General features: G+C 39.1%; 1 protein-coding gene across 1 annotated transcript in view; it reads left to right on the forward strand.

Annotated features, from left to right (window-relative positions):
- The window catches only part of LOC121522506 (obg-like ATPase 1), an 80596-nt gene continuing 53289 nt past the window's right edge, over positions 1–27307 (forward strand). Inside the window, exons 1-4 of the mRNA XM_041806991.1 lie at positions 1–133; positions 229–317; positions 10560–10703; positions 13648–13775. Coding sequence (XP_041662925.1) covers positions 119–133; positions 229–317; positions 10560–10703; positions 13648–13775 — 376 coding nt within the window. The 5' untranslated portion in view covers positions 1–118. The remainder of the gene's footprint in view (positions 134–228; positions 318–10559; positions 10704–13647; positions 13776–27307) is intronic.

Here is a 27307-nt window from a genome sequence, read left to right on the forward strand (position 1 = left end):
GTTGAAGTGCAGTCGCCTGGTTGCATTTGTGGACTTAGCTTAGCTTATTTTCTCTCAATGAACTTGTGTTTTATTTTTTTCTCTTGTTGTTGAAGTCAGCTAAAGTTAACCTTGGGAAATGGCTCCAAAGAAGGTTCACTTTTTTTTACAGATGTCTTCATTTCTCATATTGATAGATTATGTAACGACGAGTGCTTCCTCTGACATTCTACACACTGTCTTTATTAGGGAAAAGATGATGCACCAAAGCCGCCACCGCTGATTGGAAGGTTCGGCACCTCATTGAAAATAGGAATTGTTGGTCTGCCCAATGTGGGGTGAGTAAAAGTTTTATTTACATCTTAAGTGTCACCACAGCACTGTTCACTCTGCATGAAGCAGCATGTGCTCTGTCCACATCTTAGCCATGCCTGCCCTCCACGACGCCATAAATATAAATGCATATTTAGGCAGAGTACAGGAGAGGGCATGACTGCAATTCAGATGTTAGATTTAAAGACAGCTGCAGACTTTATTTAAATGTTTGCAGGAGTCACTTAAAGGAGACTGAGCTAGAAGGAAAGGAATATACAAAATGCTTTGCAGTCTCTAAAATCCTGCTCTTTATGATGACATTGTCCAGTGCTCATTTTACCTGAGGAGTTTTCCTTGGGGTCTGGAGCCACATGCATCCCAACTCTCTCTTATTCAGCGTCTTTTTTTATGCAGAAAATCTTTAAGACAGAATTGGAGTTTTCAGAAAGCACTGTTCTTTTAAAGCAGGGGTGTCAAACTCAATCACATTCTGAATTTAGGTCTAACCTGAGGCCCGAGCAGGATCCACATTTAACCATCAACTTTTAACCTCATTTTCACCAGCAATGAATTATGGGGGGAAAAAATCTTAGCACTGATGATAAAGGGTTTTGAGATTGAAAAAGGTCAAAATGATAAGTTTAAAGGCTCAAAATCTGAAAATAAAAATTCAAACTTATTAGCTCAAAAGGTTCAAAACATGGCATTTAAAGTCAAAATAATGTTTTTGAAAAGGCAAATATATGAGATAGAAAGTTTAAATCATGATTCTTAACAGTCAAAATATGAGATAAATTCAAAATCATTGGTTTGAAATGTCAAAGCGTGAGAAGAACATTTAAAATTTGAGTTTAAAGGTCAAAATATGACTTGAAATTTAAAATTGGGGATCTAAAAGGTCAAATTATGAGATAAAAGTCAAAGTAAGGAGATTAAAAGGTTAAAACGTTCCAAAAACTTCTAAATCATGAGTTTAAAAGGTCAAAATATTACTTAAAATCTAAAATTGAGGATCTAAAAGGTCAAAAAACAAAATAAAAAGTCGAAATTGTGAATTGAAAATGTCAACATATGAAATAAAAAGTCAAAACCTTAGCTGTGAAATGAAAACATAAATATATTTTACCACATTCCTGACTTTTTATCCAATTATTTGAACTTTTTACTTTTTCCAATGACTTAACAAGGATATTTTAAATCATCATGGTGAAGTTCACATTTTTAAACTGGAGGAAATCTGCAGACTTAAAACCAGTGGGCCAGTTATAATAAAAACATGATAGGATCTGTACCTCGGGCCGGATTTGGCCCCCGGGCCTTGAGTTTGACACCCCTGTTTTAAAGGAATTCAGCTTCATCTGAGCGCTCTTTAAGTTGTGTAATGCGTCCTTTAATTTATGAATGTGGAGTTAAACTATATAAAGTCTTATTGATCCATCAACGTTCGGATAAAACAGCATGCTAGCAAGTACGAATAAACTCATTATAAGGCTGATATGACTGCATATAAATGAATGAAAATCATTAACAAACTGCTGTTTTCTAGCAAATCAGAGAGAGTACACACATAGACACTTGATCAAACAGCACTTGTATCTCAGGCACTTTACAGTTTACCTAACGTCTCTGCAGTGTGGAAGGAAATCAGAGCTGCACAAAAGTGAGCACACAGTTTAGCTCTGAGGATTCTCACTCAGCTGATTGAAACAAACTCACATCACAGACACGAGGAGTAAAAAGAATGGCCATCATTGAGGAGGAGTTGATTATTCATTTGCTAAAAGACTCTGATTGATTGTTTGGTTCCACAAAAGCTGGGACAGTGTGGTAAATGTAAATAAAAACAAAATATGAAAGAATGAAACAGAGAAATTTGACTAAAACAGATCAGATGCTGAATACGAGGAATATGTTTTTAAAAAAGTTGGGACGGTATTAACAAAAGATGTTGTGAAATGCTAAGAAAATGAAACATCAAATCAGTAGCATGATTGGGTGTTAAACAGCTTCTCAATGAGGCTGAGTGTATCTGACGTAAGGATGGAGGAGGTCATCACTGCAAAATGATGCAACAATTTAAGAAAAATGCAAAGAATATTTTTTCTTAATGAAGAAGGTTTGAATCTGTCGATTTTGCATTCATTCATTCAGGATCCCTCTCACCATACATTTAACCATTTTGACAAAATGGATCTACAGCTCTACTTGGCGGAGAAGTTTCTGCTCCAAAGATGCTGCCTGGGTTAGTCGAGCAGCATGCCTTGATTTTCCAGGATCACATGGGTAGAAACCCTAAAATGGATAGATACATTCAAGATAATGTGTACTGAACACAATAAAATTACTTCAAAGGGAATGAATCCATAGTAGTGCGAATCTGAATATGATGGTGCTAAAAAGGAGGAGGCTGGGGTGTTGGAGGTTAAGCGTTGCCAGCAGCAGCAGTGTGGTGCATCAGCATCAATGCAAGCAGGGGTTAGTGAGAAGTACATCATATCTAAATACGCTGCTGTGCTGAGAGAAACAGCTGTGATTGGCTGTGGGAGCTGGGTGCGATCACCTGGGTGTATGACTACCATGTCCAGCATGAGCTGACGCTAAGCTTTGTTTAGCTGATTTGGAAAAAAAAGATAAAATAATGACATAGTCTGCAAGAGCTTTTCACTCATAGGCTGGACGCCTCAGCCAGAACTCACGAGGGTTTGCAGACACCAGGAAGTAAGACAAGGAAACAAAACAAATATTTATATCAACTAATAACATCATTTGTAGGGCTTTTAACATTAACGTGTTAGTGATCAATCTTGAAACCTTAACTTGTAAAAAAAATAACATAATTTAATCATATGACCAAGTTTGACCACAACTTGCTCCCGTAGTCCTCCAGCGTGGATGTTTACGTGCCTGGGGGTGATGAGGTGAGAGGGTCAGACACAGCCAGCAGTGATGAGTGAGGAGACATCATTCAGTTCATTTAACATCACACTCCAAAAGGCATACTGAGTTAAATGAATAAGTAACAATAGAGATTATTTGGCTTTATGCATAAGGAATTTAAGAAATTTTAAGAGGAGGCTCCCAGCTAAACGCTAATACTATCTGTGGGGTCCTTGGCATGGCAAAGTCTGGGTGCCCCTTGTCTATAAGTCAACCTTGGTCAGGAAAAATCCACATCTTCAGCATCTTATAAAACCTTCAGTTACATCAGTAGTGGACTGTAATCACAGGGCAGACCCGACATGACGTCTGAAACCCTGTTTGAGTCACAGAAGGGTCATCGTGACTCAGATTCTGGTGTTCTCTTTGGTCGAAAAGTTGTAAGTTACCTTTAAATTTAAGGTTTTTAAGGAGCATAAAGGCTCATTCTCAAAGCAAAGCAACATTATTTTATGAGGGGAGTTGAAGCGTCAGATATGGTTTCACTTTAATTCTACATAAGCTGAGAGAATCTGTATAATCATATATTTTGATTCTGCACAATGATAGAGTGTAAACACTCTGTACTTCTTTCCATTGTGTCTCAGCCGTTTTGACAGATTTCAGAGCTTCTTCCACAAAGAACTCTCTCGTGTCCCATGTTTTCGTTCCTCCAACCACAGAAACCACAATGTCTTCCTGGTGTAAGAAGCAGAACTCACTGAGGTTGTGGTCTGCCACATATCATTTGTGTCAACGCGTATAGCCTTCTTTGGTTTCCTCATGAATAAACCGTGCTCAGACGCCGGCCTGCTGTTAGTTGGGTGTAGCTGACCGATCCTCACACATATGGGAAACCTGAGATTATGATTCAACCAACCTTGCAGCTATTTCAACGCTTAGACCAGCACATGTCCTGTTTACTGCTGTACTCTCCGCTCAGAGGCATGATAAAATTTAGTCCTGTCATTTTAACCCTTTCTTTGAATGTGCTGCTCAGAGAAGATGGCCTCATGACGGACCACATGTTGAGTGGAATAACATCACGTCTCCATGCATCTGACCAGATATTAGTCAGGAAGGGGGAAAAAAATGATTAGTTGTTATATCTTGCTAAATATTCTTAGCTTTAAGTTTTGATAAGTGACAATTTCTACACTAAATCTGTTTATTTTTCCCATATTTACATATAAATATTCACCCCTTTTAAAGTGACTGACCTAATTCAACAGAGGTCCAGCTAATTGGTGCTAGTAGTCTCAAAATTTGTGAATGGGGATCACCTGAGTGTGCAGTGAATGTGTCACAAGTGACTGTAGTATAAAGACACCTGTGTCTGGAAGCTGGAGTCACTGATAAATTAGTATTCATGGTCACCATTACACCATGAAGACAAAAGAACACTCCAAGAGAAAAGGTTATTGAAAGGTCTAAGTCAGGGGATGGACACCAAAAATTCCAAGGCTCTGAACATCCCCCAGAGTTCAGTTAAATCCATCACCAAGAAATGGAAGGAATATGGCACACTAGTAAACCTGCCTAGATCAGGCCGTCCTCGCAAACTGAGTGAGCGTGCAAGAAGGAGACTAGTGAGAGAGGCCACCATGACACCTATGACTACTCTGAAGGAGTTCCAAGCTTCAGCAGCTGAGATGGGAGAGACTATGCAGCCTACTTGACTGGGTTCTTCACCAGTCAAAGCTTTATGGGAGAGTGGCAAAGAGAAAGCTTTATGTGGACTAGAGTTCCCCAAAGGCATGTGGGAGACTCCATGGTCAAGTGGAAGAAAGTTCTTTGGTCTGATGAGACCAACATGGTGCTTTCTGGCCATCAGACAAGATGCCAAATACTGCACGTCACCACAAACGCGCCATCCCCATTAAGAAGCATGGTGGTGGCAGCATCATGCTGTGGGGATGCTTCTCGGCAGACGGGCCTGGAAGGCTTGTAAAGATACAGGGTACGATGAATGAAATATGGGAAAATCCTGGAGGACAATCTTACTCAGTCTGCAGGAGAAATACAGTTTGGGAGAAGATGAATTTTCCAGCAAGACAACGACCCAAAGCAGAGAAAGCTACACAGAAAAGGTTTAAAGACAACAAGGTGAATGTTCTGGAGTGGCCGAGTCAAAGCCAAGACCCCAATCCAATAGAGAATATGTGGCAGGACAGACAACCTGACCAAGCTTGAGCAGTTTTGCATAGAAATATGTTGTTAAATTTCATTTTACATATATGCAAACCTACCAGAGACCTATCCACAAAGACTCAGTGCTGTGATTGCAGCGTAAGGTGGCTTTACTACATACTGACTTGAAGAAGCTGAATATTTGTGCAGTCACTTATTTTACTTAACATATTTTTATTTCATTTACCGTACTTTGTAGAAATCTGTTTCACATTGACATTAAAGAGTTTTTTTGTGTGTATTTTTAGTCAAAAAAAGCTAAATTATATTGACCATGATTGTTTTATACAATCAATAAAAGGGTAAAACATCCCAGGATGTGAATACTTATTATAGGAACTGTATTAATGTCCCCAACATGTGCATGTATACTACATATTGGTGTTGAACATGCTATATAAAAATCCCCAGTCTTGCATTGAATCATTCACTGACCTACAGTTTATTGTCATTTATTCCTGCCTAATAGATACTGAGAAACAATCTCACAGTGTTATTATGAAACTGAATGAAGCAGCTTGTGTAAGTGTAGTAAAGATGATTGAAATTAATGAGTCGTTCAACCAGCAAATCAAAGAATCTACAATCTCCTGATATGATCTGGTAATAAAAATATCAAGCTTAATAAGGGTCATGCTAGATAAAAGTAACATATTTCTATTTCAGCTATGGCAAATGTGCAGCTAGCATGCTCTGCTGTTTGTCTGTGTTTGTAGTCATTTACACAATCACATATCTGAATTGAGTTTTTTTCCTTTTCATGTTTTCTTATGTCTCTTCATCCAGATGAACTTCTTATTTAGCCCTTACTCTTCCAGCACAAACCTTTTATCACTCCAATCTCTGAGGCGGTAACATTCTACCTTTAACATAAAGTAAGCTGCACCTTTTCAGAAAAGATTTTTCAAAGCCATAAAATGCAGATTTAACAGCATTGATGTGTTTTATCAGAGTTCAGTCAGATACCTCAGTGTACACTGAAAAAAAGTTAAAGTGGTTACTATCTCTTTAAACTGCTCAAGCCTGGCTATGCTTTAGTGCTCACTCTGCAAGCTACTTTTTATAACACTCCTCCACCCCAGCTCCTCCTTTTCCCTGCCTCTGACTTCATCAGTGTTACTCCATTGTCATCAATGCTTGCTCTGCAGTTTTGCTACTTCTCTCCCTGCCTCAGGCTTTCCTTGTGGCCCACAGGAGACACGGGAGCATGTGCTGTTCCTGCTTGATGCAGGGGGATCCCAGAACAGTCAAATATGAATATGAACAGCAATAAGTGCAAATTAAATAGTATTTGTACTCGAGAACGGTCTTGGTCTTGAGACCAGTCACAAGACTACATTTTAAATGTCTTGGTCTTGTCTCGGTCTCAGACTGGCCGGACTCAGGATTTTCAATCAAGACCAGTCGAGACCAGCACTGATCTGCTATGTGGTGATAAGGAGAAGCACTCGCTAAAACAACAAATAGCTACACCTGCAAGAACTCAGACATCAATTCATCTAATGTCTTTAAATCTCAGCCTCAGAAAGTCTCAGTCTTGACTCTGTATCGATCCCCAAAAGTCTTGGTCCCGTCTCGGTCTCGGTTCTTGACTCAGTCTCAACCCCCAAAGTCTTGCTCTCGTCTCGGTCTTGACTCAGTCTCCACCCCCAAAAGTCTTGGCTTAGGTCTCATTCTTGACTCAGTCTTGACCCCCAAAAGTCTTGGCTTAGGTCTCGTTCTTGACTCAGTCTTGACCCCCAAAAGTCTTGGTCCCGTCTCGGTCTTTACTCGGTCTCGACCCCCAAAAGTCTTGGTCTTCTCTTGGTCTCGGTGCACTCTAATCTCGGGCAAGTCTTGGTCTCAGATAGGTCTTGAAAACAACACTAAAGAAAATAAATAAAGAAAAATATTTCTAGCTGTCAATCATTTGTATTTCTTGACAAAGCGGCCTGACTGAACTGAAGCTCTTTTGTAGTTGTGGTAATTATAATTGGTTGTACAGATTCCTACACCACACCAAACCTTGGCTCACACCATTTGAGAATCACAGGGTTAAATAAATGTGAAACAGTTACACTGATGGTGGCTGTGACGGCTTCATTTGTTTTTGTCTGAACTCCTGATACTCTTTCCTGGACCTTTGAATCTTTGTGTTGGTCAGTTCAGAGTCATTTAATAAGCTCAAACAGGAAACACTGGAGAAGCATAGAGAAATTGAAACTGTATTTTTATTCACTGATAAAGTCTTTGATTACAAGTGCCAGTTAATTATACATATAATTAGAGTATATGTTAAGGATAAAAACCACCACTTATACTCTTACTTGATCCTTCAAGTATACCTAAATGCTTACAGTCACAGAATCGTATCAATGTGAGATAATTGTGAATGAACTGTTGATAAAAACAAACAAACAAAAAAAAAAAAACAAGTGTATGTGAATTTGTTTTGGGACTTTTTTTGCCTTTATTTGGAGAAAACAGGACAGCAGACATCACATGCAGGACTGGAAGAACAGTCTAGTTACATGAGGCATGACCTATACGCCATCTGCTCCCCTTGAATTTGTAACTTTTTCTTGGATCGGACTTTAAAATCAACTTTCTTGCTCCTTCTGGAGATTTGAGCCTCTAGTCCAGTGGTTCTCAGCTGGTGGGTCGGGACCCAAAAGTGGGCCGGGACTAGATGTCTGAAAAAAATGATGGCAAAAGTCTTGAAGTCCTTTTTGGACATGCATCGATACCTTTTATTTTATTCCGTTTACTGTGAAATTGGGTACATTTAAGTGTTTGATCAATATTTCAACTAATTCATCTCCTCTTCTTGCAAAAATGGCTAATTTTCCTATGATAATAAAGAAATTTCACAAGATCTCTTGAAAATTGGCAACAGTTGACGCATAATGATGGGGAAAAAGGGTATAAAATTTGCTGTTTTGTTTCTTTTCTTTTTTATATCAGGGTATTTTGGTCCAAATTACAAAATTAAATTAAATCCCAAATTAGGTAAAATTGCAATATGGCCTCCAGTGCAATACTTTTGAAATCTGAAATGTGTCACAAAACAAATTTCTTTTTGCAGCAGTTTTTTTGATCCACACATTGTGCATACATACAATTGTCCTTTTCAGAACAGTTTACCAAAATCCTACTTTTCCAGTTCATGTATATTTCCTAATCAAAATGAGAATAATATAAAAAATGATCATCCCTTCAGTATAGCAATCAATATCAAATTTGCAATATGAGCCAAAATCCCAGTAAGATATTGTTTTTCAAATCTTTCATCCCTACTTTAATTTCTTACCTCCGCCAAGGAGGTTATGTGATTGGCTGGGTTTGTTAGTTAGTTAGTTTGTTAGCAACATTACTCAAAAGGTAATGGACGGATTTTCATGAAATTTTCAGGAAATGTCAGAAATGGCATAAGGAAGAACTGATTAGATTTTGGGAGTGATACGTATCACCGTCTGGATCCAGGAAGTTTTTAAAGGATTCTTTACTATTGGGAGATAGGGCTAATGGCGAGGGTCTGGGCTGTTACCACTTTACACCAGGAGATGGCAGACATGAGTAACTTCAATCCCAACAGCATTTTGGGTGTGTTTCTTTTCAAAGTTTTGGAGTTCATAGAGGTTGAAAGACGCACGCCTGGTTGAGGAGATGAGTCGGAGCGTAACAGACAGAAAGGCAGCAAATTGTCGCAAGAATACTCACAATGCTGGGAGGAATAGAGGAATATTCACCCTCTGCCATGACTTCCAGTCATCTGGTGAGACCATGGGTGAGACTGTCAGTGCATCTGTTGGCACCGGCAGGCAACGCTTCCATCATGACAGACCACCCGTAGCGAAGCCAATGCTTTGCCTCACCATGCGTCGCCCCCACCGGGGAGGGAGTAATCGATAAATGCCATGGTGGGGGGCACATGGGGATGGATCCAGGAATTTCTTAAAGGACTCTTCACTATTAGGATATTGGGCTAATGGCAGAGGTCTGCACTCTCCGAGTGATTTTCTAATCTCATACTGTGTTGGTTATAATATTGAATGATTTACCCCTTATGTTTGTTAATTAATACATAAGATAAGGGACTTTAAAATAATCACATATTAAATAGCAATATTAGGGGAAAAAAATCGCAATTAGATCTTCTTCTCAAATCGTTTAGCCCTACTACAAAATATTCTGTTTTTTTGGAAACTTGGGTTGCGATCTGTTGTAAGACAGACTGGTGGGTCCTGGGGCCAAACCAGTTGAGAACCACTGCTCTAGTCAGTCTTCTTCTGTAGTCAGAGTTGGCTTGTTGCAACCTTACCTATGAATGCAGATTTGGTTGTATAATAGCTCTACATATGCTGCATAATGCATATTTATGCCTCTAATATTCTGTTTTTCACAGAGTACCCACTCCCTGATTTTAAGTGAGGCCTTTTCAAACCCCACAATGGAAAAGCACCATGCAAATTCTCACATGACTTTCCCAGTTGACCAGCATATTACTCACTAATTTGCATCCGTGAAAGTAATTTTTTTATTTTCTGTGTGATTATTTAAACTACCTGGTGGTGTTAGAAGTGTTAATGTGGCCTGTCTTTCTTTCCTTCTCCAAGGTGACCTGAGAATAGCTGTCAAGTATGTCAGAGAAACGCTTCGACTTTCTATAAGGAATTAATGCATGTTCTCCAACAATCTCCAGCAATTTCATGCCTATAGGACTTAAACAATCATTTCAATGTGAAGCACTGGAGGAGGGCATAAGGATGGAAAGTCCTGGATTACAGTTAACTGCTGTGCCATTATTACTCTTAGACGCTCGTCCATTGTCTGTAGATTTTGAAGTACACTCGAGCTGCTTCTGCTGCAGAAATAAATCTCTCCTTGATCACAACAGAGGGGCTGTTTGGGTGATCAGCTCAGATCTATCTTCATGCTACATGCAGCTGATCTATTTTGGGATTATCTGACCTTGTAACTGGGTTTAGTATTTTTTTTAAATGCTAAGCTATTCAGTCCATTAGAATAAACTTCATGTGCAGACTGTAAAAAAGCCAATCTTGCATGATTTACTGGAGTGTTTGAGGATCATACAGTTGAACCATCACACTCCACACACTAGCACTTTCACACAGATTGTCCTCACTGCTGTTTTTCTGTTTTTTCTGTTTTATTTTCAGGAAGTCAACCTTTTTCAATGTGCTGACAAAGAGTCAGGCTGCAGCAGAAAATTTCCCCTTCTGCACCATTGACCCAAATGAAAGCAGAGTGCCCATTCCAGATGAACGCTATGATTTCCTCTGCCAATTCCACAAACCTGCCAGGTATGGGGTCCTCGTCGTTGTCCCATTATTCACACTTCAGATCTGTAGTCTCCACTGCTCCTCCTGCTATAGGTATGAGGAAACATATAACAATGTTGTTGACATGTAGCTGCCAGTTCTCTCTGATGTGTGATTGCTGCACCACTCTGATTTTTTTTTCCTGTGGAGAGAAAAGCTGCAGTGTCTGAACCTCCAACACCTGGTTATCATACGCATTTGCAGAGGCTGTTAAAGCAGGTTGGATTCAGATTTGCTGTGCTATAGTGACAAATTACTACACAGATTCACCATGTTGAGTGACAAGGATATATGCTGGATTGCAGAGAACATTTCAGTCATGAATTTGAGTTACAAGAACTAAGCGTCTGCTTTTCAAAGAGAGATATGACTCTGTAGCACCCTCTGCCTTGTCCGGCTCTCCTGTGCTGTAAAGTGTATGAGATCATTGAAAAGAGAGAAATGGATATGTAAAATTGGATTTTAGTGCCATAAACATTCAATTTTTTGTTTTTCAATTTAACTCATGGATGGTATTGTGTCTCAGGGCTCTTTGGATCACTGAGATCAATCTCAGACACCTGTGATCATCAGTTGTTCCGGTGAGCCCAATTAAAAGAAAACTACTTCAGAAGGACGTTCCACATTATTAAGCTGGCCACAGGTTTCAGCAATATGGGAAAGAAAAAGGATCTCTCTGCTGCTGAAAAGCCTCAAATAGTGTAATGCCTTGGACAAGGTATGAAAACATTAGATATAGATGGGTGCAGATAGAGGCATAATGAGGAAGGTTTCTGCCAGACAAATTCATCAGATTAAGAGAGCAGCTGCTAAAATGCCATTACAAAGCAGCAAACAGGTATTTGAAGCTGCTGGTGCCTCTGTAGTCCCTCCAACCTCAAGGTGTAGGATCCTCCAGAGGCTTGCAGTCGTGCATAAACTGACTATTCAGGCACCCCTAACCAATGCTCACAGGCAGAAATGGTTGCAGTGGGCCCAGAAATACATGAAGACTCGTTTTCAAACAGTCTTGTTTACTGATGAGTGCCGTGCAACTCTGGGTGGTCCAGATGGAGGAGTAGTGGATGGTTGGTGGATGGCCACCATGTCCCAACAAGGCTGTGACGTCAGCAAGGAGGGGGCGGAGTCATGTTTTGGTCCAGAATCATGGGGAGAGAGCTGGTAGGCTCCTTTGGGGTCCCTGAAGGTGTGAAAATGACCTCGGCAAAGTATATGGGCTGAATCTCAAACTCCTCCCTAAACCCTGAGCCCTCATTGACTTAACTGACTGCACCTGGAAAGTGATTGAGGCTGCAAGGGCTTGAAGTGATAGAAACAGGAATGGGACAGCCCTTTGTTTTTTGTTGACAGTCAGCATCTTGCAGAGCTTTAAACAAAGATTAAAACAAGAGTGCATCACCTATATACCTGTTTTCTCAGTGGATGAAGGCTGTTTTATATAATATATTTACAGGAAAATACTTCTTTTTTGCAACATCCCCCCTTTTTTGCACCTTCCATATTTTTTGTTTACAATTTCGCTCTTTTCACTTCACTTTTGTAGTACCAGCGGGCATCCCTCAAGAATCCCTGTTATACGTCACAATGCAATGAGCTATGGGTAATTCCCTCACACTAAGTATGCAGAGATGCCCACTCATGGAAAGGGTGCATGAAGGGCTCAAAAACTCAGCGAGAGATCCCTCACGCACTTTATGATTTGACAGTGGGACAGCCCTAAGCCCTCACGGGCTTAGCGGGAGCGTGCCTCAAAGTCAGTGAGTGTGTGAGTGTGGACATTGGGATTGGGCCATAGATTTTCTGACTGACCACTTTCTTCCATGGTACAAAAAGGAGAACTGTGCATCTGTAACAGAATTATCTTCATGCATGACAATGCACCATCTCATGCTGCAAATAATACCTCTGTGTCATTGGAGCATCCTCAAGCAAAACATCAATGAGGGTGGGAGGCAGTTTACATCACAACAGCCGCTCTGGGGTATTATTAAGTTACGTCACATTTCATTGTCACGCTAGCTGATACGTTACTTTATGTTATGATATGTTACTTTGCCTTATGTTACTCTACGTTATGCAAAGTTGCATTACATTGTCTTCAGTTATATTATTTTATGATACAATACGATAACCTTGATTGACTCCATTGGGCAGTATCTCTTGGTTTTAAATCCTGTACACAATAAACTGCCTTACAGTAGCATCAATAAATACAAAAATACACATAAATAACAGCCACTATTTAACCAAAGAAGTACATTCCAATAAAACCACAAACAACATTTATAACTTATTATCCATACTGCATATATTCCACATAAAACACAGCACAAATAATGAAAATGAAGAAATACCACAACAGCACTGCACAATCCACATGACATTAAGAAAAATGATCTGAAATCTGATTGAATTAGACCCAAATAAGTTTCATGATGGTTCAGTTTGCATTATTGGTCCTCTATTTAAAACTCATACTCTAAGTGGAGGCAGTGAGATGGGTTGGACCAGTGGTCTCCACTGGTCCAGCCACAGAACCCATCACCAACTCCTTCATGAAAAAGCCCAGCCCACATTTCAGAGGGAGCTAGCAGCTAACTTTAGCTACTTTCGACTCAGCATACCAGGCTCACATCATGTATCTACTGACACATTGACCCTGGGATGAATTGGACTGTTTTCTAAGCATATTCTTCTCTTTAGACTAGTCGCTTAAATGCACCTTTTTAGGTACACATTTTACCAAATAATTTCTAGGATGTCTTTATTGATGTCCAGTCCAGCTGATGTAATGCAGTGAAACTATTCCTCTTCTATCAGCTCATCTGATCACCCTACAGCTTTAAACTCTGGGTATTAAATCACAGTACAATGCATTTATAATCCAACAGTCTGACATGTTTCCCTTTGACATCCTTGGTTGCAGTAAAGTCCCAGCTTTCCTTAATGTGGTCGACATTGCCGGGCTGGTGAAAGGTGCTCATGCTGGCCAAGGCCTGGGAAATGCCTTCCTTTCCCACATCAGCGCCTGTGATGGGATCTTCCACCTGACACGTGAGTCTAAGGTCATTGGTTGCTTTTCCTTATAGGATTCAGAGCAACTACAGTGGACTTGTCTGTGCCATAAAAGCTTTATTTACAAGAAACTAGTCAGATTTATAACTTTTGTGAGACGAAAGAATGCCCTTAGTTTTGTTATGGCTTTGAAAGTGGGGCATCTTGTGTGGTAGGAGCCAAGAAGATCAACTTAACAGTCAGGATAAATGAAATCAGACCAAACCTCACATTCCTACTGGGACACTTCTAAAATGAGAATCACAGAAGTGGGAAAGTGAAACAGTCTGTGCCTGGTTTAGGCTTAACACAAGCAGTGACATATTTAAAGGTTTGGAAACATTAAAAGGGAATCCAGATGAAAAAATACATATTATAGCATGATTCCTGATGCCACTTTTGATTAAATTTGGATGCAATGGAGGTAAGAAAGTTCTCAGTGTTTGCATTCTGATGTATATTTTGTGTAACTTTCCTTTTTCTTTCTTCCAGCATGCACTGTCTATGATTTTCTAGATATTGTTAGTCAGTACTTTTGCATGCAGTCAGAAGAAGTCAGATAATAGCATTAGTCCATAAAACAGGACCTTTAAAATGCATGTAAAACATGACCCACATGACTGAAATTGTACTAAATAAAAATGTGGGATTGCAAAGTCAACCAGATGAAGATCCATAATAAGCAGAAAGAGGCTGGTCACTATCTACCATAGTGGAGGCATGTTCTTCTTAATATACTGATTTACTCACTGTGCATATACTGTATACTGGGACAAGGACAGCAGTCCAGTAACGGCATTCTTAGAAAGCTTTAATATTAAGCCCATTTTAGGTCTTGTTGTCTTTTACCATTGAGATGTTTACTCCCCCTTTTCCAGTACAGTTTTCAAAAAGCCTTTGTCTGTGTAGTTTTTAAGAAGTGGAAGTGAAAGACCACCCACATTAAGACTAAGTAATCATTAACGGAGTGGAAATGTAGGCTGACATTAATGGGTCTCTAGCAATGGTGTAGTGGGGCCTGTCGGAGTGGGTGTACTCTTAATTTACGGCCCACATATTTAAGTGACCCATCAAACAAAGGATAAACAGCCTGTGCTATAGACTGCTTTGCATATTTCACCTGAAATCTGCCTTTTCTATTTGCACATCCGTCAACAACTTCTGCTGTAGGACCGATGTAGAAGGGATCAGTATGAAATTATGTTTGAGGAAGCTCCAGCCACTCTGCAATGATATCCCAGAGAACTTCAGAGTATGACCCGTCCTTCTCTCCATCTAATGGGCCTGTCCTCATATTCTAACCCAGCCAACATATGAAGGCAATAATGATTCCTGGCCAATCACAGTAAAGCAAGTCATGCCTTTTGGCAGCCTCAAAGCAGACAAAGCCTCACCCCGAGATCTTGGCGCCCCTGGGAGTCCTGGACCCCAGGTTGGGAACCAAGGCTCTATGGTGACTTGCTAGTCAGTTCAAGTTTTATGACTTTTGGCGCAAATAATTTAAAGAATAATACATTTAAAGGACAAAAACAAGAGCAAGAACAACTATGAAGCTATGTTTGCTAAAGTTCAGGTTGCTAAAGCTAGCTATGTAGATAACATAGCTTCATAGCTAATGGAGCTACCCAGCTAACGTAGATCCCAGCTTTGTTAGCTGCATATCTAACTTATCTATGAAGCTATGTTTGCTAAAGCTCTTGTTGCTAAAGCTAACTTAACTACATGTATAATACAGCTACATAGCTAATGGAGCTACCTAGTTAATGTAGCTCCCTTTACTAGATAAGCCATGTATACATGGAGCTGTGTAGCTAACATAGCTTAAACTAAGTTAAAATTGCAACTATGCAAGCTACCCTATGTTATCCATGTAGCAAAGTTAACTTTGGCTATATTTTCTAAAGCCCACATTGCTGAAGCTTTCTTAGCTATGTAGATGATGCAGCTATGTAGCTAACAGAACTACTCTACCTGACAGCTTGTGCTTTCATATATTTTGGATGTCTGACAAAGAACTTAGTTACAGTTTAGTCTTTTTTAGTCTCCTTGATGAAAACTAAACTTACTTTAAGTCATTTGTTTTTTTAGCTAGTCTCAGTTTAGTCTTCCTAATGAAAAAAGTAGTCGACTGACATTCTTAGTCATAGTTTTAGTCGATGCTACCAGATGGCCTATGAACTTGAGCATACTTATAAAGACAGCAGGTAACATCATAACAGACTAGACAAGATTTTTGTTTTATTGTCTAACATGATTCTATCTAAAAAAACACAAAAATCATGCAGATTGCTGGCCATAAGTCACCCTCAGACTTTTTCTCCCTGTCTCTGGTTCGTAGTTACTATGCAGACTGTATAATAGACTAAAAGTGGAACATGTCTTATATTTTCTGTGCGCAAACTTAACTCAAAAAAAGATCAAATAAAATTGCATTTGCTAGGTAAAATTTTTCAGCAGTGGATTAATATGAATTCAGTGCACTTGCATGTATTTACAGCAAAAAGTGGTATTGTGATTGGCTCAGAAGTTTACATATGCAGGAAAAAATACGTCATAATTCAATGAAAGTCTTTAACTATACTCTCATAGTAAATACTTAGTAAGATCAATCTAAAACACATTCACGAGATGTGCTGAGAAATTTAACTGAATGTTATTTTTACATTTTAATCAGCATTTCTTGAATTTATGTGTTTACTTGTCTGTTATTTGCCAACTCTTTTGGCAATAAAGTTACCCCGTGTGACAAAACTTTACCTTTGCTTATTTAGGTTACAAATATTTGCACATTACATTATTATATACATTCTACAACACACCCACAATTCCTTTAATGTGGGTCGGATGTATACGCAAGATCCTCACCCCAAACCACCCCTTTTGTTTCTGTGCACACAAAGAAGACAAACAACCTTTGACAATCAGAAATAGAAACGTGGACAGCTTCTGTGTGCGTGTTTACATCTCTGTGCTGTGGCATGCCATTGTTTCCAGTCTGAAGAAGACCTTGGAAACAATGTGGTATGTTTCACAAGTTAACCATTAAACATAGCTGGTTTTGTTTTGTAATTATATCTATCTGGTGTCAGGCAGACTGCAATGCTGAAGCCACTACTTTTATAAGGGCTGATTATATGGTTGTGGGGGAAAACACTCTCTGGTGTCTGGAGTGGTGAGTATTTCTATGTGATTAAATTAGCAGAGGAGTTTATAAAGATGCTGCAGAGAGATGCTCAGTGTCAGTTACACTGAATTGGCAATTGGCCGTTAGATCAAGCAATAAAAAAACACTAAAAATCAAATGGCATGAATCTTACACTAGGATCAAAATAATTACTAACAACCATAGCCTATAGTTATTGGTGGATGTAGGAGCTTGTCTTGTGGCTACCATTTTCTTGTCCTGGTTATAAAAATCAATGTCTGCACATCCTTTCATAAACTGTACATTCAACTTGCTCCACAACAACTGGAAAAAAACAAGACTGACCTGTAATCATAATAATCTGAGCCAAAAAAATCCCCCTAATCCTATAAATGATATAAATAAACATGTATTATCAGTTATCATAAAACACAGAATCACTTGGGGTGGGCACACAGGCACTTGGCTGATTCACAATCCCATTTCGAGGCGTGATATTTATGCCCATGTAGTGTTCTGCATGCCCTTTTAAGACAAGTTTATGTTGGTCTCAGAGGTCCCCAAAAAAATGGCTGTGAAGTGTTTGCTGGAAAAACACTCCAGTATTGGACTTTTGCATGTCTAAAAACCCTCTCTTTCAGCCCTGCTCAGATCGAGCTGTTTCTGTGTCTGTGACTTTAAACTTTAATGAGCGGGCTGACTCCGCCCCTCTCAGGAAAATGGATGTGGCTTAATGAAATGTGGCTCTCCTGATCTTCCTCTCAGCTGTCAGCTGAGTGGAGGATGGGGGGCAGAACTTTTTTCCAAGCAGGGAGGGCCAACCAAACCTGGGGGGCGGGGCTAACTCCCCACATGACATCATGAGGGGGATATCTGAGAATGACTTGTTTCAGCACACATTTTCTGAAAGGTGGAGAAAGAGAAGGAGAGGGGATGGAATTTTCTGATTCTTGGGAGGATTTTTGATAGAAAAGCCTGAAAAGTGTATTTTGCATAATATGACCTTTAAGCTTAACTCGTGCTTTACAAATGTTCAACTAAAAATTTACTTAAGCATCAATATAGTATTTAGAATTGTGTTTAGAAACTATCTGAATTGTTAATTTTTTTTTGGAGGGAATGAGTTAAGTATTTAATAATGCTAAATGTGTGTAGTAATTAATCAAAAAGTCTAAAAGAAATGTATATATGGATCATATTTTCAAATGATTAAAAAAAAAACAGGAATTCTGTTAATTTGAAAAGCAAAGAAAGTTTCCAACAACCTGTTGCAACACAACAGAGAGTCTTGATTTTTATCTCTCTGATTAGGCCAATAGCCAATGATCAAGCAGGATTTTGGGTGGCCACTGGAGTAGCCAATCAGATTTCTAGGTCAAAGCCACCCCTGACAAAATAATGTAAGAAGTTTGAATTGTTGGTGCAAACTGAGCATGCAAACATGTGCCCTGAGTCTGCAAGTCAAGTCAAACTGAGAGAGCACATTCAATTTTTGCCAGATGTTTCACAAAATTCTTTGTAAAGCTTGACCTTCTCCAATCTAACTGGATTTTCCCTGTGATAACTCCAAATTCTCCCAGCACTATGCATGTTATATTACAATTTCCGACCCCTAATGGCTTTAAAGGCCTGTGTAAATAAGGGATTTGCTTTCAACAATACCCTCCAAAAACTACAAAAGCACATTAAGACATCCTGAAAGCTGATTCTGTTGAAAGACTGGCGTTCCCTGCTCTCATAATAAAACCGTTTTCAGCCTAAGTGTTCCCAGTGCTTCTGCAGTGACTGGAACACGTCTATGAGACAAGACACAGACATGTTCTCCTTCATCTACTCCTCTGTTCCCCTCTCGCTGCTCTGCCAGCTCACCTGGCCTTATTCCCAGATGTTTGCTTTCCAGCAATTAGATGTTTGAATGCTCACACAGTGTCCCTGCATCGCTGCAGGAAGGCTCTGGTTCACTTCTAATGAAGACTTATTTACGGCTGCACAGCACTCAGTAAGAACGTAGCCTTAAGATACAGAGCTGGAGCACATTTACTCTACAGGGACAGCTGTGGTTGTGGGCAATCGGCTGGAAAGAAGCTGTTATTTTTGGTGAAACGTCTCGTCTCTTGCTGTGATATTCACGCTTTCAGCTCCTGAACTCTTGGTTAAATGAAAATCTTTGTCTACTGTTTGAAGTGGAAGAAATGAAGTGACCATTTAGTGAGGTAATGTTTGTTACTGTTAAGGCAGCAAGCCTATTATATATGATCTGGGCAATGGAGCAGTGGAGTAATTTAAGTCTGTATCTTTGTTGAAACAGAGTATAAATCTGCAGTAAATTAGACTCAGTGAATAAAAAAGGTGCTCCTCTATAATACGATTAAAGAAAACTATATGACTGTTTGAAGATACGATGTGACCTTTTCTGATACGATGCAATGCAGTACAGTATTATAAGATTTTGTACAGTATGATGCAATATGAAAAATACAAAACATCTGTCATGACAAAGCATGACAAGATAAGATAGATAATAAAATATTATCTGATAAAACGATGTGATACAATAAACACAATACAAATCAATACAACACGTCACGATGATACATATGTAACGATGTGATACAGAACTATGCAATGTGGAACAGTATGATAAGGATAGGGAACCATACATTACAAAATGATATTATATGGTACAATACGATAAGGAATGATACAGTAGAGACCAATACAGTACTATACGATACAATACAATATTATACAATACAGATTGATGCAATACAGAACGATGCAAAACACAACAATGCAATATGAAATGCTAAACTGAACTAGGCAATACAGAACTATGAAAATACAGAACCATGCAATATGCAATTTTGCAATACGTGACTTTGCAATACCGAACACTGCAATACAGAACAATGCATTTCGGAACTATGCAAAACGAAACGATGCAATATGGAACAATGCAACACAGAACTATGCAAAACAGAACAATGCAATACGTAACTATGTAAAACGAAACGGTGCAGTATGGAACAATGCAATACAGAACTATGTAAAACAGAACAATGCAATTCGGAACTATGCAAAACAGAACAATGCAATACGTAACTATGTAAAACGAAACGGTGCAGTATGGAACAATGCAATACAGAACTATGTAAAACAGAACAATGCAATTCGGAACGATTCATTACGGAGCTTTGCAGAGCAAGCTGATGTGATACGGAACTATCTAACACAAAACTATGCAAAATGGAATGATGCAATACGAAACTATGAAATACAGAACTACACAAAACAGAATGATGCCATACGGAACAATGCAATAACAAATGATGCAATATGAAACAATGCAAAACAGAACTATGTAATACAAAACAATCCAATGGGAAACTATGATTAGATTAGATTAGACAGGATTAAATTAAGTAAGATTAGATTAGACAAAGAAATGTGATACACTACAATTCAATACGTAACAATTTTTTATATAGAGATACAATAAGATACCAGTATCGGAAATACGTCCGATACTGCTTAAAATGCAGGTATTGGTATTGGCGAGTACACAAGCTTATGCAACTAATGCAGACAGGTAGAATGACTATGCTTTACAAGGATGCATGTCAATGACAGGATAAAACACCCTTTTAATTCTTCATCCAATTTAATGATTTAGTAATGGTGAAACTGGCTATCAAAATAGCAGAATCACTATAATAATGATAAGTTGGAGTGCTTTGTTAAAGATGTAGGCCTTTTTTTTTAGCCTGCATCTGTGTAGAGGTATTTTTATGCAGAGAAATCTTTAAGAAGTGTTGTTGATTGCAACTCAGGTTATACAGGCTGTTTGTTCTGGTTATTAACCAGATGATAAATCAAATCTTATGATAAGATGAAGACGTATTTAATATATTGTAGGTCCCTGTATCCTGTTTAGTTGTTGCATCACACAGACACCGGCCCCGTCTCCTCTAATGGCTCACAGTGAACAAATCAAACTGATTATTCAGCTCCAGGCATTCAGAACAAACTGGATTGAGTATTCAGACAGAGATGATTTATGGCCGACCTGCCTCCTCACTGACGCCAGTGATAGTTGCTCTCCAGAATTTCTGTCTCTTCACTCATCAACTCACAAACTCTCAGACTTGACAAACATCCAGGACACCTCACCCAGCCCTGTGACTTCTACATACGCGTGTGACTATCTAAGCAGTAATGAATGAATTCCTCAGACGTTGTGTTGCTTCATCAGGTGTAGTGTTGACATTTTAATCCAACCATGCAGTGGTTACTATCAGACGTTTCTAGCAGTGGATTGACATATAAAAGATCAACAAGGCTTTTAATGGTTTTAAAATAGTATGAGGATCTGTTAAAGAACTATGGAATATGCTGCTGTTCTAGGCACCGTTGATCTACCTGTAGATTTTTTTTTTTAAGTAATGTGTTATTTCCATTTCTTCGTAAAAAAAAAAAAAAAAAAAATTCCACAAATCAACAAAATGAAACCAAGCAACAAACAAACACTTTAAAAATCAGTAATTAAGGCAGAGATTCTCAGCTGGTCTAGCCTCGGGACCCTCCACCACCTCCTAATGAGAAAATGGGATCCAAATTTCTGAAAAATTTCAGCCACTAAAATTAATTTAATGAAAAATGTTGCAGTTGGGATCCAAGTGGAACAAAAATGTGACCCTTAGAAGAGCAACAACAAACCAAATATGTTTAAAAAGTGCATCGCTTATTTCCATGACAACCTGTAGATTTGAGTCATTTCTGGAGGAATTACCCCATTGCCATGGGAAAATCAGCTCTGTTATCCAGAGACAGAGAAAAACAGACTAAAATCTGGTTTAAACAATATATATTTACTTATCTTTGGGAACAGAGAGAAAACGTTTCCTGGCAATCCACTGAAAATTACTCCATGACTGCCTTTGGGTCCAGACCCATTAGCTGAGAACCACATAGAACAGTGTTACTCAACCCTGCTCAACCAAAGAGCCAAATTGTTGAAAAATACCTTTGCAATAGTCACAATCTAAGTGGTGAAAAGTGTAAAAAATGGGTTAAAGTGGCAATAAAAACGAGTTGAAGGTGGCAAAAATGTTCAAAAGGCAGCTGGAAATTACCGAAAATGGGCAAATTAGGCATAAAATTGCAAAAAGTTGGCTAAATGTAACAAAAATGGGGAGGAAAAAGTGACAATAGAGCAGAAAGTGGCAAAAATGGGTAAGAAGTGCCAAACTAAGAGTTACAGGTGGAAAAAACATGGCAAAAAAAGAGTGAAAAGTGAGTGAAATGGGTAAAAAGCAGCTAGAAAGTCAAGAAAAGGGGTGAAATGGGGCAAATTAGGGCATAACATCACAAAAAGTGGGCTAAATGGGCAGGAAAAGTGACAAAAAGAGAAGAAATTAGCAAAAATGGGTGAGAAGTGCCAGAAATATGAGTTGCAGGTTGCAAAAATGGTCAAAAAGTGGCAAAAACCAGGCAAAAAAGAGTTAAAAGTGACTGAAACAGACAACAAAAGGTGGGAAAAATGGGCAAAAAGCAGCAAAGAGTGGCATAATGGGGGGAAAGTGGCATTTAAAAATGGCAAAAAAAAAGGGGGGAAATTGCAAATAGCAAAAAGCAGGATAAAAGAAGCAAAAGGGCAAAAAACAAAGGAGTGGCAAAAGTGGGCTTAAAGCAGTAAAAATTCATTAAACTGGAAGTGGCAAAAAAATTGAATAAAAGGGGCTAAACTTGCAAGTAAGGGCAATGGAAATATACAGACAACGAAATAAAGGTTGACAATTAAAGCCAACTGTGTAAGTGTGGACAACAAACTGATAATTATGACTTGCAATGTTTACTATCTGAGGCCAAAGTTTCCCTTTTTTAATGTTTTCTGGGGGAATAATATTTCAAATTAAGACATAAAAGAGCCACAAATCCTCACAAAAGAGCGGCATGTGGCTCAAGAGCCACGCGTTGAGTATCATTTACTTAAAATAACCATAGTTCAATCAGGAGAGACTTGAATACATGTGAACAATTATTCAGTTTACAAATTTGGATGAAAGAGAAATGTGCAATGTCTTTGGCCATTAGACTCCATGTAGAGGACTTCATGTAGAGGACTTCATGTAGAGGACTTCATGTACTTGAAGAGGTGGTGAGGCCAATGGCAGGAATAGGATGCCCCTCTATGGAGTCTAGACACTGGGCGTGGTGTTGAAGCAGGATAAGATAAACAGAAGTCCTATGAGGCTCAGGCCTAGATGCTGATGAACTGAATGGAGGTGGCTGGGGTGGAGGAGGGTTGCTGCGTCCACACTGAAACGACAGCTTTAAAATATGAAAAGTCCATGATGATTGGTCAATGATTGGACTTAAGAGAGAGAACGTCCCTAATCAGCTGATCCCCCAAGCAGGAAGAGAGAAAGAATGGAAGAAGGGAGAGATGTGAACAAGTGGTGACTAATGAATGAGTAAGAAACAGTCATCCTGCTGGAACTTCCACTGAGCTCCATTTGTGGTATTTTAATGTGTTTCGTTGACATAGAGAACAACATTTGAGTGTTTACAGACTCACTTTGTAAGCAAAGTTTAAAAGCATCTACATTTATTTAACTACATATTTTAAAAAAGCATTAAAAACAGTTTTATTAAGAGCTTGTAAGCTACAGTTCTCCTCCAGACAAACATTCCAGGTGATCTAACATATAATGGCTGTTGTCATATCTTCATACAGTGGTTAGATTTATGAACAATATAACTTTACATGATCACTAACATAATGCTTTGAGATATCTGGTTATGACAGTGAGCCACCAGATCCCAAGTAACAAAAAGGTGTCACAACTCAAAAACACAGGCATACTACAAGTGAGTATGCCTTGCACTGCTGAAGAGCTCTCATTGTACAGGTAACCATTTCATTGCAAAATGAATGTACAGCTTTACTTGGCGGAGAAGGCTATGCTCATAAGATTCTCCCTGGGTTGGTCAAGCAGCATGATTTTACCTTCCAGGTAAGGCATAACTAGAAACCCCCATACGGATAGCAATGTTGCAATGTTTACTATCTGAGGCCAAAGTTTCCCTTATATAATATGAACAATAATGAACAATAATATTAGTTCAGAAGCAATTAATCCATAGCAGCATTAATCTGAATGAGGTTGCAACAGCTTGATGCTATAAAGGAGGAGGCTGGGTGGAGGTTAAGCTTTGCCAGCAGCAGTATGGTGCATCAGCATTGATGTAAGCAGTGAGAAGTATGTCATATTCAAATACACCGCTGTGATTGGCTGTGGGAGCCGGGAGGCGATAATTGGGATCAGCATGCCATCAGCTGAGCGTTATTTCTCGGTGTAGATGCACCTCAATGCGTACTGAAAACAGTTTGATATACAAAATCTCAGATTGCAAATGGAGGTGGTCCAGGACAAGGGTTCCCAAACTTTTCAGCCAGTGACCCCCAAAATAACAGCATCAGAGAGCAGTGACCCCCACCTTCCCTTGAGGGGGATAACACTCAATAACTATGTGTCATTTTAAATTTAACTCTTTTTAACAGTATTTTACAATAATATATAAAATGTATGATTCAAACTCATATCAGATTTCTCTTTGTTTTTTGGAATGCATCCCGTGACCCCCCTGGTTGTCCCGACCCCCACTTTGGGAACCACTGGTCTAGGATGCCTTTACCCAGATTGGAATAGTAGACACAACACGCGCTGGAACAAGTTAAGGAATATCCCGTCAACAGAAGCGATCTCTATGCTAACTAAAGCATGCCGCCATTTGTCCTTTACTATATTTCTAAAACAACTACAAAAACAGAATGGCTGTGTCCAAAACCACTCACCCATTCCCTACTCCCTATAGCAGCATATAGTGGACTATATGATGGACTCAGCTTCAAAACACAAAAATGATTTCGGACACTACTCTGGCCATGGACGATGACATCATCGCTGTCTCACAATAAAAACGTTCAGCAACAATGTCTCGTAGAAAACTGATACTGAACGTAACGTATTTTCACAAAAAATAAATATAGTGATAGATAAAAAATTTTGTGTCTTTGATGACAAAATAATATACATTTTTGTGTGTATTATCACTTATTTTTGCATAAAGATGATGATCTCATGTCTTATAATCACCATAGGAGAACATTTTCCTACAGATTTGGTAAAACGAACAAACAAAAAAGCATTTAAAAAGTTTTTATATGTTCCTGTTCTCCTCTCGTTCATCCGTCATGTTTGACAGCAGCAACCACGATGCATTATGGTAAATATTGCTAGTCTAGAGATCATTGGTTGTCCACTACTTTTCACAATGCATTATTATGGGAAAAAATGAGTGCACTATTTAGTGAATAACAATGCTCATTCAGAATTCGGACATCACTACAAAATGGCGTATTCACTACATTGTGCACTCTATGGCAAAATAGTGTACATTTTTGTTTGTAATGTAATTTATATTTTATAAAGATAATGGTCTCATGTCTTGTAATCTTCAGAGTTACTCCGTTTTAAATCCTAAATGTTTTCCTACAGATTTGGTTAAAGCCAGCAAACGAAAAAGTATTAAAGAAAGTTTTAATATGTGTTCCTGTGCTCCTCTCGTTTGTCCATCAAGGTTGAGAGCAGCAGCCGCGATGCATGATGGTAAATATTGCTGGGCTAGTGAGCATCGGTTGTTCGCTACTTTTCAAAATGCATTTTGGGAAAGAATGAGTGCACTATATAGTGAATAACAATGCTCACTCAGAATTCGGACACCACTACAAAATGGCGTATTCACTAGGAAGGGTTTTCGGACACAGCACTGTCTCTCAAATGGAAGCTATCTCCTTTTGTTTACAAAAGGAGCTGGCTTTTAGAACTGTCTCTTCTGTGAATGATACATCATCACTCCCTCATAATTCGTCTTGAATCAGTGTATCCAGTACCTCACGAGACCTGTTTGCTTAATTGTTTATTATTGTGTCATTTAAAAGTCACAAAAAAAAAGTCCTATTGGCAACGGCCTCACAGCACACAGCATGTAGTCAAACCAGTTTACACAAATGATGCATAGGCTTCTGTTTGAATGCCCAGAATGCATCGTTAATGCAAAATCTGAACAGGGCAGCCATCCATATAACAACAGTTGTTTTGTTTGAATTAATACTTTGATTTGGGAAAAAAATGAAGAAAACAAATGCCACAGTATGAGTCGATCCAAAGTGGTATCTTTTGTTTCTTATGCTATGATGACTGAGGATATTTTTAAACTTGTATGATTCCCTGGACAGCCGTCTCATATAATTGCCAGATTTATGAGACACTGTCTTATCTGTTTTTATTTTATGTTAAGCCACGGTTCGTGCTGTTGTGGCAAAGTTAACTGTTTTTTAAGGAGCAAGAATCCCACTTCTGACGCCATACTTTGACACTGTTTGTACATCTGTCTCTGCAGGGTCCGAGCACTCTGCTTTCCTTTTCATGCCTTGCATTATAAATGAGTCCAGTAAATCAGCTACCCTGTGCTGCATGAAGCTATTTTTCCCGTCAGTTGTTGTTTTAACCATACTGTTATTTTAAATCCAGATCATTCAGCTGTGGGGATCATGGCCCTTTGTATGTTTTCAGCTTGTGTCGAGCTGCTGTCACAGCATTTAAATGAGCATTTTGCCTCAAGCGAGAATGAAGAGTTTTTGTCAGCCTCCACTCATCCTGGATGATTAGAGCAAAATGTCTCCCCATCTTGACTGGAGATCGCCACAGCTCCAGATCACATGCTCGGTGATTGAAGGTCGCAATATTTTGAATTCTAATGGGGGCTGCGAGATGAATTGCCTGAAATAGACTGTAGGATCTTCCTGCTTCCTCCTCATGCCCCCCTTGCCTGTCCGCTGTGAAAGGAACCACTGGGAACGGCGAGGCCCGATGATCATAGAATTATTGGATGGTGATTCTAAACCCTTCAAAGAGGAGTTGCTATGGAGATCTCGCTCCAAACTGTGAAATGATTCACCTTTGAAAGGCTGGAGGGCCTGGAAGCTGAACACATCATTGTTCAGGTGGCGGTTGGTTAGGAAATTGCAGGTGCCTGTGCAATCAGCAGCACTATAGTAGTTAAGGATCTAAAAAGGTTTGTTCTCTGAATGATGTGGGACAACAGTGGTGTGCATATGTCGGTTTCTTTCAATCATGTCTCTCTGCTGCTGAGCAGTTTAACAAAATAAATGGAATGTCAGAGGTTAGACTAATAATGAGGGAATTAACGCTGTTGTTTTCTACCAGGAGATTCCTTTCTACATGCAAGCTAGTGTGAAGAGTCCATAATCTCAAACATGGTGCAAAGATTCACCTTTAATACTCACTTTAGGCTGACACAG

Source organism: Cheilinus undulatus, linkage group 15 (genome assembly GCF_018320785.1).
Source record: "Cheilinus undulatus linkage group 15, ASM1832078v1, whole genome shotgun sequence".
NCBI lineage: Eukaryota > Metazoa > Chordata > Actinopteri > Labriformes > Labridae > Cheilinus > Cheilinus undulatus.